At 37.7% G+C, this 15,965-nt stretch overlaps 2 protein-coding genes across 2 annotated transcripts in view; one reads left to right on the top strand and one right to left on the bottom strand.

The window, feature by feature from the left end:
* Window positions 1-15,965, bottom strand: part of LOC135707576 (uncharacterized) — a 335,607-nt gene that overhangs the window by 284,178 nt on the left and 35,464 nt on the right. The gene's annotated exons all lie outside the window — the stretch shown is intronic.
* The window catches only part of ADD1 (ADD domain-containing protein 1), a 38,914-nt gene that overhangs the window by 4,852 nt on the left and 18,097 nt on the right, over window positions 1-15,965 (top strand). The window contains exon 2 of the mRNA XM_065229431.1: window positions 6,832-7,300. Coding sequence (XP_065085503.1) covers window positions 6,832-7,300 — 469 coding nt within the window. The remainder of the gene's footprint in view (window positions 1-6,831; window positions 7,301-15,965) is intronic.

A 15,965-nucleotide genomic window follows, 5' to 3' on the forward strand; every position in this document is an offset into this window, starting at 1 on the left:
TGATGATTTTTCAAAAGGACGTCTAAATATTTTTTTCCGTTTACTTAATACTTAAGTGCAAGGAATCAAAAATATCTCCAAATGGCAAAATGACAAGCGATTATCGAGCCGAATGCTAAGCTTTGTCAGAAATGCAAAGCAATAATGATGTAACCTTTTTCCTTTTTGTCGTAACAAAGTGCCTTTGGAATATAGCTCGCTCGGGCCGGTAGAAGGAAACGACAAAATTGTTGGCAAATTGCTACACGAAGTAAAGCCGAAGATGCTACTCGTGTGTTAATGTGATTTTTTGTTATGTATTTTCTCGGTTTCGATCAAGCTATGCCGTAACCCATGTATATTGCAATTTTTTTTAAATAACTTTATTATTGAGATTTTTAACTCTTTTAGTTTATCTCATAATATTGCAACAAAGCAGGCAAGCAATATATCATTATCCTTCTACAACTCCGATCAAGTTATATTACAGAGAGAGTTTATCGTGGTAGCAAGCGTTTTGTCTTTATTGTTGGTTGCTTTATGTGTTTGAATGTGTTTTCATGGGACCAACGGCCGGCGGCGCCGACTGGGATTGAACCAAGGCCTGCTGGAGTCAGATGTTAGGTTACGATTGTGCAGGGAATTATTTGATATTGCAATTAAATACAGCCGTTAAATTTCGCTTTCGATGAAATTCACTTGAAGTTAATGCAGAATTGCTCAGTTGCCAAGCGAAGGGGCGGGCAATCTTTCTAAAACTGTGTCGCGAGTTCCACTATTTTTCTCTTTACGTGACTCTTATATTTTTTAGTTTTTTTTTCGATACCTACTGGAATCACGTAACGCTAATAAGTGGCGTAAGGTATCCTCACTTCTTACCGGTTTATCATACAATTTTTGGCCTTATTTATATTCAAATCGTTTACAGAATGCACATAATCTTCTAGTTTTGTTTATGTTTAGTCATTTCTAAATAGAGCTGGAATTAGGGCGTAACAGCTTTTGTAAACAATGACTTTTTCAATGATTTCTAGAAATGCATAGCACGCCAACGCAAACCAACATAATTCTCCTATCCGATGGTAATGTTGATTTCCGTGGGTGAGCCTAGACTTTTATGAAATCATCGAGAGAAGTTATTGTTTACAAAAGCATTATTGAAATATTTCTTTACGATTTAAGGGATGATGGTGCACAGGTTACGTCACTGGTGAAAACAAATCCATTTTAGTACAAATACACTCAAAAAGAGATGGAAATCCTATCAAACGCTTTGGCTGAATAAAAGCTGAACAATGCTTTTCAAAGCTGAATAAGCAAGTTTCTTTCGGAATTAACATTTGTACAGCTTTCTATGATGGTTGGGTTATGTGGGTTGTGCTTAGTATGAATTATAGGTCAAAAACACCAAAAAAAAGTCAAGAAAATTTCTAACGCGAATATAACCTTGTATCCAAACCCGTCATCGCCAGCATGATGAGCTTTATGGGCTGTTCAAAATTAAGCTAGCTCACTGGCTCAGCCAGTTCGGTTGTCCTGAACCCGCATGCTGGTAGATGCTGACGCCTTGTTTACATTAAGCTGGCTACTTTTTAGTACAGATCTACTCACTTCAAAATTTTCCCCGAGTTTCCAACAGCCGAGTAGCTCTGCAATTTATTTTGCTGAAATTCAGTAAAATAATTGCCGAGACTCAGCTAATAAATAACATTTTGCTGAGATATCAGCTAACCAACAGATATTTTGCAGAGATATCAGCAAAAGTAAATGCCGAGGTAATCGGCTGTTGTATAGTTTACCGAGCTAGATTGAGTGTGTAGTACACTCACCGACAAACCGACATGAAACTTAAACTTAACTTTTGATCGAGAATCCATAACGGTGGATTCAAATGTGCAGCGATCCCATCTGTCAAAACCATAGAAATTTGTTATCTAGATAAAAATAATTTGCTCGGAATAGATTAGACACGAACCAACTCATACATTTTGTATGCGTGATCGTGGCTAGGATACACATTTTTCGCGAACACGGCGGCAGATGTCAGTTTTGTGCTTTGATCAGAAATGTGATGGTACTTTGTATGGTCATTCATGTCGGTTTGTCGGTGGTACACTAGCGCTAGCAAATCAGCACAGAGGTAAACACAACATTAAGAACGTTCTTCTTTGCACGTATGGCTGGAGTCTTAAATACCTATTGTATGTAAATCAAAACACACTAACGCAACGGAAGGAGACATAGGTTTCTACTGTGTTACCTGACTCATAACAACGAATATAGGGTATACGTCCCTAACCTCGGTCTAATATGCAGCCATCGATTACGTTTTTAATCATAACTCATCAATGAATTTACCTGCAAACGATATTCTACTGCTAAATGGTATGCTTAGATATGCTTATCATGTCGTTTGCTATCAGGAACCGCAAAAAGTTGAAAAACTTACTTTTTTTAAGACAAAAACTCACCAGGGAAATGTATGTAATATCGGTCTATTGTCCCCAAATTGGGTCTATTTATGGATGCAACTTCGTCCTATCTTGTTTGATCCTCAAAAAAACGCTCTTGGTAACGTTTTCTGATGTATTTTTTTTTATCACTATCACTGTTAACTTAATGCTCTTCATTCCTCAAAACATTTCTTAGAGAAAATTTTACGAAAACTACATTAAATCACTCAATTTAAAAATTAAAAATTAAAAATTTCGCTTATCGTCTTTTGACCGCAGAATATCTAAATCAGAACATTGTGATGTTCATTATACAGGTTTGGCAGAAAAAATCTCCCTTCCTGTTCGTTCCTTATCATCCAAATGCAAAACAACATTGTTGACGTTACTCTTATTGCTATATGCTGTCAAATGAATTTCATGGGCCATAGTTAGGAACATAGAAAAGAAATGTGTCCCTAAAGTTGGGTCCATGTTTTACTTGTGAAAACGTTGTTAAACAATTAAAATAAACATAAAATATTCAAACAGCAACTGTAAGTTTTACGTCTAGTGTGTATTATCAGGTAATTCCAATCAATAAATGCCATAATCAGGCCATTTGATGATCGTCAGTCAACCTTCCCATCTTAACCTTATAAGTCATGGCGGCTAAAAACTCCGAACATTGTGATATTCTCAACCAGTTTTATTACTTACGAGAGCTGAAAATGTATTGAAATGTTGTGAAATAAATTGATTTGTGTGTGGTACACATTTATCAACCATCAGTGATCAATATTTTCCTTATTTTTTGTGTAATATTCCTTAATTAATTATTTATTTGCGTGATAGGCCGAATGAAAGGACTAGACCCACATTACATACCGTAACCCTACGTTGTATTCGCGAGATCCTATAACCCCATCTAATGTTACGTTCATTATGCTATGTTAAATTCGACGAGGTATTCGATTTTTCTGATACAACTTTTGCAGTGGCGTTTCCTTAACCTGAAAATGGCCACCGTCTGTGTAGTGCTGCAACGTTTCAAGGAAAGTTTGTCTGTTTCTTGGAAGGTGGAATCAAGGCGTCGAAGCGTTATCTGCGTCAGAACGTCATGAAGGCTTTCGGTGATGTTCGCAGTACAGTTCGGAATATACGCATTCGGGATGGTTTCTTCAAGTATCGGGCTGTTAAGCAGCCGAACCGGAGCGTACAGCAACATATTACGGCCAAAACGCGGGTCCGAAAGCTGTATGACCAAATTCAACGGATGCATTCTTATGGACGATGAAACGTATGTCAAATTGGACTTCAAACAGTTCCCGGGACAGAAGTTTTATGTTGCCAGGGGTGGCGGAGATGTTCCAAAAAAATATAAATTTGTTCTTGCGGACATATTTGCCAGTAAGCTGATGATCTGGCAGGGAATCTGCAGCTGTAGCCCGAAGACATCGATTTCCATCACAACCAACAATATGAACGGACAGTTATACATCAATGAATGCCTGAAATAACGTGTATTGTCGTTCATTAGGTCCCCGTCGAGTTTTGGCCAAATTTGGCGAGTTGCCACTACAGTAAGAATGCACAACACTGGTATTGCGATAATGGAGTAGACGTCATTGAGAAAGGGATGAACCTCCCAAACTGCCAGGATCCCAATCGAAATGTATTGGGGTATCATCGAAGCAAATCTGAAGAAGAGTGGGAAAATGGCTAAGGATGCAATTCCAAAGGTCAGATACTGGAAAAAAAAAGCAGCCGGTGATGTTGATTAGCAGCTTGTGCTGAAGTGGATGGCACGTATCAAGCCCAATGCTTGAATTCTTATTCGAGAGGAATAAAAATCGCAAAATCCATATTGTACCTTTAAACTACAATAAATACGTAACGTTTGCTTCTAATAACGTTTTATTCTAAACCAAACAGATTTTGAGAAACATCCGAGTGAAAGCGTACCTATTCTAAATTGGCAGGGCTTTATAAAGCCAAAAGACGGATAAGTAGGCTTGTTGGTACTTGGAAATTTTAAAACATCGTTCGCACCACATGGAGTTTCCCAACCAGTGCTGATTGTCCCTAATGTCAGTATCAGTGCACATAGTGTCAATTTCAAAAGTTCTGTACTAAATATTTCTCACTAACGTCAGCCAATCGGGTACTGATCTTCAGAAAACTCATCGGTAGTATTGAAACCATGCAATGGTCATTGAAAATAGTTGATTTTTTGAAACAAAAGTAAGATTTTCAACTGTTCCCTAGTGATATGGATTGTTATTTCAAAGCCGAACTGCCCACTATCACGCTTGCTAGGAATATTGTACATACAACTGAGAATCAAAACGACATTTTTCGCTGGCATCACTGGACGCGACGTTGCTGAGTTGATTTTTTTTTTTCCTTTGGTTTGTTTTTTCCGTCGATCTTGTTTTCCGTGCTGAGCACCAATGCTACCGACGTGCCAGGAAGGCAGCTCCCACACCTGGACCCTACCTATCGACCCATCAACTCATGAACCGGGGACCAACGGCTTTACTTCCCATCCGAAGGAAGGCGTGATCAGAGATGTTATGCCTCAGAACATCCCGGCGGCGCCGACTGGGATTGTACCCAGGCCTGCTGGGGTGAGAGGTAATCACGCTTACCACTACACCACCGGCGCCGTTATTGCTGAGTTGATGGACGCGCGACAATACATATCATCAGTATTAAAAGTAACGTGGGTAGATCACCTTTTCGTGGTACGTAACGGGATCTAAGATCTACCACAGATTCCTAGACTACTTCAAACTAGGGGAACAGGATTCTTCAGTAATCAAAGGAACACATCTTAGTCTTTGTTATTGTTTATGCCTGTTATGATAGTTACAAGACTCGGCGTTTTCCACCGATGATGATCTTGAAACAAGGGAAACATGAGTTAGTGGGGGTCGAAGTGACTTTTGTCACTAGTGAAGTTAGAAAAGTCACGTCGAGGTGACGTGACTCTCCATTTGATTTGCACAGAGAGTCACGTCACCATGACGTGACTTTTCTCACTTCACTGGTGATAAAAGTCACTTCGACTCTCGGAATAACCCCCAGTTAGTCTTCGTCTATGTGATTCCTAAATAATATTCTATTCGTTGTTCCCTAGTTTGAAGTGTTTAAGACTAAGGGGCTGATGCATGGTCATTATCGGTGTCATTGCTTAATTTGGAAACCAATTTTGACTGACAAAAGAGCGCGCCTTTGGAGGGTGCTCTCTTTCTTCGATAAGTATAAACAGCGTGACCTTTCAATTATAATTCATTCCTTGCGATGAAGGCAAGAATGACAACTGTATCAAAACCAAATACTTGATCATTTCTCAATAGTGATGGAGTAATACGACATGCACTATACTAAGGACACGGGATCAATTACTGTTCGCAGTGATTTTATACCCCGAACAGAGGAGGCAAAAAGTAAAATTCAGTGCTGGTTCTTTGTCTAATGTCAATTGACATTGTTGACAGCACGAAGCATTGTCCCTAACAAAGCCATCAATCACAAGCACACATATACCAATTCTAACGGTGTGTCGTCACCTAAGCCCGTTTTGGTCGTCAGTACAAAATTTCCAACGAATGTTTCTTACTTTTATTTAAAACACACAAAAGGTTTCGATAGTAATGAACTAATAAAACATATTTCTTGTGTACCGTGTAATGCCCGTTCACCGGTTGACCTCTAATCACTGCTCGTTTTGTCAAAATTCGTTGAAAATGTTCCCAAATTGAGATCTAAACATGCGTTTAACCTGTTAATTCCCAAGTAACCAAAAGGCTATTTGTGGCTTAAGCAGCTTGGTTGAAGGTGGCCTATAAAATTCTAAGCAGCCTCATTTTTAAGTCGTTATAAGAACTTGAAAGTTCCGGTACCATAATTGAAGAGCATTCTAAGCAGCCTCTGGCGGAACTTGAACGGAACTTTTAGAAAATAAATTAAAAAAATGATTTTGTCCTCCACCAATTCTTTATTTAGTTTGCATGTTTTATATTTTATCCACAATCTTATGATAATGACCTTCAAGCTAGTTCCAAAATATGCTCACTATATTTATAAAAAGTAATTTACACGATGTGAACTTTTGCTCTAAAGTAAGCGGTGACCTGGTACCAAACGACACCTATATTAAAATCAACAGTTAAATTATTCCGACTAATACTACCTCGCCACACATCCAGAATGTGTGTATATCAAAGCTGTTTCAGATATACGAACCTATATACCGATAAACAAATCGTAAAATAGCTTATACGTACTGAAGTGAATGCTGTACGATGAAATTTCAATTTGCATTATATGATATTTAATAGTGACACGAAATATGATTTAATGTCCAGTAACAAAATTAAACCTAACCATACATTACCTTCTACCATTTCCACAGGGTTTCGTCTCGACTTCGAGGACGATACGGCGGATCAGGAGAAGCAGTTCTTCATGCGAGCATTTCCGAATGTGAACAAAATTTCGGAACGCAAGGTGCATTGCACCTCGTGCTACATGCACATCGGAACGGCCCCAATCACGGAAGCCGTAATCCGAATGCATCCTATATTACGGGTAACGCACTGCCGCAACTGCCACACCTTCTACAACAGTGGCGAGTTTGATAAGGGCGAAGATGGCAGCGAGCTGTACTGCCGTTGGTGTGGACAGGGCGGTGAAGTGTACTGCTGCTCGAAATGTCCGTACGTGTTCTGCAAAAAGTGTATCGTGCAGAACTTGTCCCGTGCTTGCGTGCAGGACATCTCCCGTAACGACAACTGGCAGTGCTTCAGCTGTGCACCGAAAATTATGTGGCATCTGCGGGCCCAGCACTGGGCGTTGGTCAACTACATCGAGAAACAGAAGAAGTAAGTAGAAAAGCCACCTGTTATGTATCGTAAAAACAAAGACTGACGGCCCTGAAGATGGCCATGTGCCGATTTCGAAACGTCAATAGTTATTTATGTTGCTTTATGGTCCTCTTTCGAATATAATATAAATTTTCATACAAAGTTAATATATCATCGAAAAGCGATTTTTACTCGAAAATTCATGCAAATTCATACAAATTCATCAGTAGCGCCACCAACGTCCAAACATCGACCTACCAATAAAGTTGATCGAAACAAGAAATTACAAAATGGCTGCCGTGGCGTAGCTTCCCAGGCAAGCTCGTTTTGTTCGATCTGACAATTTCACGTTTGTATCATACACTCTTCCACTACGCAGCGTTAATACCATACATCTGCAAGCGCACCCATACAAACAGCCCAAGCAGTAAATTTCAAACCACGGGTAGACAGCTCGCCTCAACATTTGCACGAATTCGTACGAACATCAACCCACGAGCAGGTCGGCACAAAGCAAGACGAACGTAAAAAATAAATAAAGTACGGTTACCGCGATAATAGGGTAAACTGACCACACAAACGGTCGACCGTCCGGGAGAGATGATATAGCAGAGCAGCAGCTAAAACGAGTTTTGAGGGTATGTACGGCTGCGCATGCGCCACGATGTAGGATGAACGTTTTTTTTTTTTTTTACTTTCCTGTCTCTGCTGGTGCCTACTGCTTACCCACGGCATAATGGACTCATACATGAGGTAAACGAAATTTTACAAGCGTCGGGTACTGCAGGGTTCGAGTCTGGTTCGATTCGGATTTTTATCCGATTTGGCTAGATTGATGATATTCATTTTGAATGGTTTCGTTCTTGCGGATGGATGATTTTTTTTTTCGGTGGATCTATGTTGACACTGATGTGTATAGTTTATTTAATACTTACGTCAAGCAATATAACTTGATGAACTTGGGGTTTAAATAACTTTATTTACTTACTTAAAATGTAAGCATTTATTGAATTTTATCAAAAGTTTATTGAAATTTCATTAAATAACTTGCAAAAAACTTATGTCCACTATGTTTATCTAAACAAGTTATGTTTATTAAATAAATATATTATAATTAGTTTGCTTATATTACATATGTATTATTGTTTTAGAGTGTTCAATATATGTTTGCTTAGTTAAGTTACTTAATCAATATTATTTGCACTTAACTAGCATTTAAAATCAATTTTCATAAAATCAGGTCCTAAATTAATAATTTCATGATAAAATTTGCTGCAATTTATCTAATCTACTATAATTTAACCTAAATGTAATAGCCCAATTGATCACATGATAATTGAAAGTTGATGTTGTCATCTTCCCTATCTTTGTGAAGACTTGTCGTGAATTCCCCGAGCTCTCATGACACATTCAGTAGGAATGAAAAGCTATACCACCAAGGCAACGAACGAAAGACTAAAAGAGAATGTCAAAATTAGTACATATTCATAAAATGCCCTGTTGCCACGTTTTTACTTTATGGCAGTGCTGCTGCTGTTGTTCCAAAAATGCCCCTAGCGCAAGGTTGCCGTATTTGCTTGCTCACTCGACACAAGCACTCTAGCTTGCGAGAAGCCGTGATACAATACAAGCAAATTGATTTTTGTCGGTTGGGCGTCCGTTGTGAATAGGGTAGCGGACGCTACAAGCCAACAACCAGCCTTCCATCGCTATAGCTGGGAAGACGACCGTATGAACTGCTAACACAGTAGGCACGCAGGCAGGCAGAAAATGACGATGGGCAAGAATGAGCATGACTTCAGCAGTGAACCAACGATGGTGGCGTGATTGTAGAGAGTCGCAGGGAGTGTAGAGCGTGTGGCATGAGAAAGGTAAAATGCTGACGTTCAACTCAATGTGCTACTTTTCCGCCGCAGCTTGGCGGATGGCGTTGCTGTACGGCAGCGTTGCAAGCAAGCTAGACGTTCGCCGATGCGGGGAAGGTTAAATATAGCACTGCCAAGTCAGGCTGGTTGTCTGTGGCAGATGGAGAGAAAATACAAAATGGCGCTCTGGACGCGGTCGTATATTACGTACCATGTTTCAACATCTAGAATACAGCGTTGATCAGTTCGAATTTAATGCTTTGTTCAGAGCCGTTATAACATGTTATATGACTATCTTGATATATTTTTTTGGTTATAGCAATTATTATAACACGTTATCACTCCATTGTCTTATCATATCATAAGAATCAAAATTAGTCATAATTCGAATTAAAATGTACCTAAGAAATGCAATCGAATTTTATTTTAGAAAACTCCAAAATGAAATATTATTGGAATCTACGAAAGTGCTGAAAAAACCGTACAATCTTGATTTAAAACATAGAATTTTAAATTATTGTAGGTAGATTTAATATGCTTGTTTGAATGATGAAAATTTATTTAGCTTATTAAACAATTGTTGCATTTTTGTTAATTTAACTTTATTCGGGAAAGTTGACTTTTGAAAAGCAATCTAACTTATTAAATGAGTTATTTATTAAAAATAAAATAAACATGTATTTAGTACACTCAACGTTCGATAACTGAAACAAGTTTATTTTCCACTTGTTTCAGTTGACGGACTTTAAATTGGCGATCGTTTAGTGTACTGGACACTTCTGAAAAAGATTCGTAAAACAAAAGTCAAATGTTACTCCGAAAGCCACGCACTTCCTGGTGTACTTTGACCGTTCAATACCGGTGACCGTAGTAATTAACGATAATTGATATAATGAAAGGTATTTTGGATGCATTGAAAATAATTTGTAATGTTTTTTTTTGCAGTGATTAAAGTAATTAATGAATTTAAGAGTGTTTTTAAGATAATGAAAGCAGTAATGATAAGATTTTAAATATTTGGTCAGCAGCCTGGGTTGTATTGAAAGACTTGTAAGGGGCATTACTCATGTTACTCATTTTTAAGTAACACATCCAAATCTTATATGTCTGAATACTCCAACGTAATTTAAGTACTGATATAAATTATTATTTTTTTATCAAACATATTATGAATCAACATGTGAACTATATAAATTAAATTTTTACAATATTTTGTTTATTTGAACATTGAGGTTTTCAACCATAATTTTTCACAATCATGCGTCAAACGGTGAATCAACATACTTAAGTATTTGTAAATGATAGACACAATCCAGCCTAAGGGTGAAAGTCTCTTTAATAAAGAAAACAAAAGTATTGCGCCCTTCCGTTGGGACTTAATATGAGAGCGAGCTGTCAACTAATAGATTAGCATCAACAATAAAAAAATAAATCACCCTTTAAAAATCGAGATGAATGTCTATGGGATCGATAAAAATATCGTTTGCTCAAAAAACGAAGCTCTTTCAGATGATAAAATTCGTTTTTTATTTAATTGAACAACCCAATTGGCAAAAATCATCGATGTTGAGATAAACATAATACGACTTGTTTAAGATTTCTTCTTAATAAATTGTAAGCAACTACACACTCATTCAAACTATTTAAAGTGTGGGGTATTCCATAAACTACGGAAGCAGTTTAAAGAGGGGGAGGGTTGGGAGTATTATCAACCTGTGGAAACTAACGATTTTTAATTGGCTCACTACTTGACTAGCCTATTCGTCCCAAGTACATCTATAAGCGTACCCCATTCTAGTACTACCATATGTTTGTTTTGATTTGCTATGAAAGTTTGACAGATAAAATGAGGGGTTCGTGGATTTTCCTATGTTCCGAGGGGTGCATCGATTAGCTTGGGACCGATAGAGTACCAGAGCTGAGCCAAAAAGTTGAGCACGTTTCTTCGGGACTTTCCTAGAGTTACCTCTATGGTTCGCCTCCAGTGGAAGAGAGAGTGAGGTCTAAAATCTATCAGAAGCTGTCTACGTAGCTTATAGACTGTCCCTATGTATTGTCAAAAAATGTGCCGTAATTTATGATTGCCCCACCCCAGATCGATTTCGATGGATTCGTTTCTATATATTATACATTAGTGATATGATAGTTTTGTGAGGAAAATTTAATTGATATTGACATTATTTTATATAATAAAGATAACAGTTTAGCTGCTATTAGCATGTGTTCGATAAATACCATATTTGTTGTCAAAAATTAGTTACACGGAGGTATCTAAAAATCCGTCATAAATATTTGATATTAATTTCGATCTTCTCGAACATGGTAAATGATTTCATCGTATCCTTCTGCTGTGTGTTGGTTTTCATACAATTCCTACTTTCGTTTCCGTTTGTCTTTACCTACTTCTGTCCATACGTGTTGTTTCGCTGCGCTCCTGATGAAGCGGCAGCAGCTGGGCAGAGTTCCCGTCACCGATCTCTCTCTCTGATGTAGCTTTGCTTGGATTGATTATGGTGTGGTGGACACGTTCCTTTTGCGTGTATGCTGAACTCGCGCACAGACAAACAGATTGGAGAATGGTGATATAGTTTGAGGTTGTGTTTGAGTCTGTATGCGAATGATTTTCCTTCTTGCAGTACGAAATACATTTTATGGGCGTAGTACGATTGCGCTGATGTTAGCGTAGCAGATGGATGGTTTGTGTATTGGATAAAAATATGGTGGCCAAGTGAAGCTTACTTTTATCGGTAGATTTTGTTGTAGTATGTGTAACCGAATAGATTTTTCTCGAAGGGGTCGTTTCCACGAATAAAAAAATCAGTCTGGAAATTGGGTCACGGGGCTTAGATTTAGGTACTGTAAAATATAATTGTTTATTTTTAGGTTGTAATTAATTTTGTTTTTTTCTATTATTTATTCCCATGCAAGTAAATGAAAAATACAATGAAGTTTCAGTAAGTTTATGAGTTTTAGCAATGTGAAACTGGTATATTGTAACTATTATTTTCATTTACAGTGTAAAATCCAAAACCCTTTTCCGATTTTCCGAACTGTAAACCAGTATTTATAAAGCTGGTGATTTATGCATAATCAAATCAATCCATATGGTTTTTTAAATCTAATTTCCGTTCTACTAAGCACAACCCGCGTTTTACCTCTGTCAAAGATGACTTCTAAATTTATTCACCTTTCCATACGTGTACCGTTGGATTTGATAAAGAGTCACAAATTGTTAAGATATTGTTTAAAATCTAATACTGCTTCTTGATTCTAAATTCGAGTCGTACGAGTTTCAATTCCGTCCTAACGCATTGAAACGCCATTAGATTTTCTTCGTCCTACGGATAAACGTAGAAAAGGGGGATTCGCTAGGAGCGCTTCTTTTGTTTTGAGAACAATGAGCGTAAATATTCATACAATGCGCTCTAACAGGATTTATGTTGCAGCAAATGACCTAACGCATCGGAACAAACCTATTATTGATTTGAGCATGGTGAAATCATTGATATTATTGATCATTTCTGATCGATAGAACGGAAATAGGCGATTACGACAAAGTAGCGCTCTACCCTACACGTTTTCTAAAAAGTTGACCTTGTCTTTTTGACTAACTACCTATGACGATTTCATAATTTGCATAATTTAATGACAACAGGACGATATATGTGGTATGGCTTTCTCTATCTAGCACACACATTTTTGGGCGCAGGTAACAGGAGAATTTACCTTACAATATGTAACCAATGTTTCAATCAATTTAGAATATGTAGCCGTTCTTCTAGCACTCGTTCGATTAAATGGCGCAGTAGTGTGCATGCGATAATGAAGTGTGTAAACTGCGTGTTTTTTGACAGTTCTTATAGTAATATCACAGACATTCAGACGTAATTCTTCATTCTCAGTCATCGTTCGCACATTTACCGCTAAATTTGAATATTATCAGCTTTGCGAACTGCCTACCACAGCGCATCATCGTGACGTTTCTATACAAGCTATCGATCTTGTATGCAACATTGTTTGAATTTTCGCAAGCAAGCTTATTTTTCGCGAATGGCTCGTGAGATGCCGTTAGTGTGTTATGTGAAGATATTTTGAAGGAGAGGTTGTTCAAAAAGCTACGTCTGCAGTAATGCATATGGAACTTCAGAGGGCTCTCTCCTTTTCCTTAGATCATTTTCATCAACAGATTTTTCAGTTCATGAACGAATTTTGACCACTGTGAGAAGTAACATCAATATCATCGTTTCTATGAGGTCAACTGGCTCCTATCATTTCATACAATGATGAATATTTCAATGGGTCCTATCGATTCTCTTGAACGACTTTCTATTCCTGGTATCCAGCACCGCTGATATTTTGGATACCGTGCAAAATCTGAAAAAAATTGTCCGTTCATTTCCATGTTATTTGAGCTGTGATCTCAGTAGGGTTAACTACCCCATTTCCGGCCTATTAAGCACAACCCGCACTTAGTCTTTCTTAATCTAGCGCAGTTTAAAGCACCAAACGGAATGTTATTATTACTGATGGCTTCCAAATTTATTTACCTTTCCGTATGTACCGTAAGATTTGATAAAGAAAAACCAATCACTGAGATATTGTCAAAAGTCTAACACTGCTTCTAGACGCCAAACTCGGCCTACGGATTCTAAACTCGGCCTAATGCATTGAAACGCCATTGAAACGCCAATGAATTTACTTCGGCCTATCGGATGAAGATAAAAATTGATTCGGTCGGAGTGCTTCTTTTGTTTTTGGGAATAATGGGTGCAAACCTTCATATCACGCGTTCTCATTGACTTTGTTCCGTAGCTTATTAACTAAAGTATCGTATCAAATGCATAATTGACTTGTTAACGCTGAAATCATGGTTTTATTTTGGGTTTTCTGCTCGATAGGCCCAAAATGGGTGATTAGGCCGAACTAGTTCTCTACCCTATCGCCTGCAAAAATTGTTCATTTTGGAACATATGTGGATTTTCCGGCACACTGAATTTTTTGGATCTCAATCGACAGTTGTAATAATCAGAATACTTTGGTTCCCAATCTGGATTCTTCCGATCCCAGTCTGGAGTCTTCGGATCAAATTCGAATTTCTCTGGATCCCAGTCGGGATAGTCCGAAAATCAGCCGATATTACTCGGTTGCCAGTTTGGATTATTTTGGATCCCTGTTGATATTCTCTCAGGATTCTTTGGTTCCTAATCGATATTCGACGGTTGCCAATCGGGATTTTCCGAATTCTATTGGGCATTGATTTTTATCCTTGATTTGTTTTCCGTCGATCTTGTTTTCGGTACTAAGTACCAATGCTAACAACGCCAGGGAGGTAGCTACCACACCTGCCCCTGCTTATCGACCTATCTACTCATGGACCGGGGACCAACGGCTTTACTTCCCTAGAGTCGGCATTGCTCGCATCATATTCAAAATCCTCCGAAATGGAATTCTCCGATTCGCTGTCGGGTTTCTTTGGATCACAGTTGTTCTCCGGACTTCATCCAGAATTGTCGGGATTTTGAGAATCGCATACTTCTGTTCCCAGTCGAGATTCTTCGGATACCATTTGGTATTCCCCAGATCCAATTCGAGATTCATCTGATCAGTCTGGAGTCTCCGGATGTCAGTCGGATTTCCAAGCCTCCCTATCCGAATTGTTCGGATCCAAGTTAGGATTCTCCGGATCTCCAACGTGATAAATCGATTTTCAGTCAGGATTCTTCGGTTCCCTGTTCCCAATATTCGAAATTCTCTGATTTTCTTTCGTGTTTGGTGTGGATTTGCATCTGCACTAAGTTTAAAATTTAGTTATTTGATGACTCCATTCCGATCATTTTAAGAACAAATTTTCAAATAGACATAAGTGCTTCAGTTCCACGCAAAAATTACGAATCGATATGATGCGACCATCTCCGGTTAGCATGATCCTTTGCTTAATTGTTTGTTATGGTCAATCATTCACATTTGAGCTAAAATTCGACCATCGATATAGCGAAATACTTCAAAATGCCGTATTCGATATTTTTGAACAAATCATAACTCTAAAACGTCACTTTCAATCGAAATGTAGTCTGAGACAAAGTTGTAGGAAAACTTCGTTCCTTTTCAGAAAAAAATGAACACGGTAATAAATTTCAAGTAATTTTGAGTAAAAAATTCTGAAATTAGTTTAAAACTTTAATAACTTAAAATTAGCGTCTAACTTTTTTTTTTTAATTTTAAAAATAAAAATACTTAATAAAGCATGGGTTATAATTGATTAGGTAGATTAGAGATTTCAATTATTTATTAAATTAGGCTAATGAGATATCGGACATAAATAAGAAAGTTTAGACAGCCTAATAGCATTAAGGTTCAATTTACTTTGATGCTTATTGGAAAATTTCAAAAGTAGTTTTTTCCAACGCATTATTTCAGATTGCAAAAAGCTCGCACTATTCGATTCCTTTTGATATTTTACACAAAATGACGCGAGCTTTTTGCAATCTGAAACAATTCGTCGGAAAAAAACTGTTTTTGAAATTTTCCAAAAAGCATCAAAGTAAATTGAACCTTAAGTAGAATAACAAAAGAGTTGGGATCAGCGTTGCCAGGTCATTTTCAGAAAAATCTGGACCAGTTAAAAAATAAAGTCTGGTAGGCTCCAAAAAATCCTGTTTTTAACATAATGCTATTGAAATCAAAGTGATGTGCCAATCTCCCGTAAAATTCGGTCAGTATGATCATCTGGAATGTATTCAAAGTACCAGAATGTTTATGAATTTCATGTTTAAAAAATTATATAGAACAAATAACTTGTTTGCATTGCTTAAATCATC

The sequence above is a fragment of the Ochlerotatus camptorhynchus genome, unplaced genomic scaffold (genome assembly GCF_037179485.1).
Source record: "Ochlerotatus camptorhynchus isolate MF236.1 unplaced genomic scaffold, CSIRO-AGI_Acam_v1.1 ptg000314l, whole genome shotgun sequence".
Taxonomy (NCBI): domain Eukaryota; kingdom Metazoa; phylum Arthropoda; class Insecta; order Diptera; family Culicidae; genus Ochlerotatus; species Ochlerotatus camptorhynchus.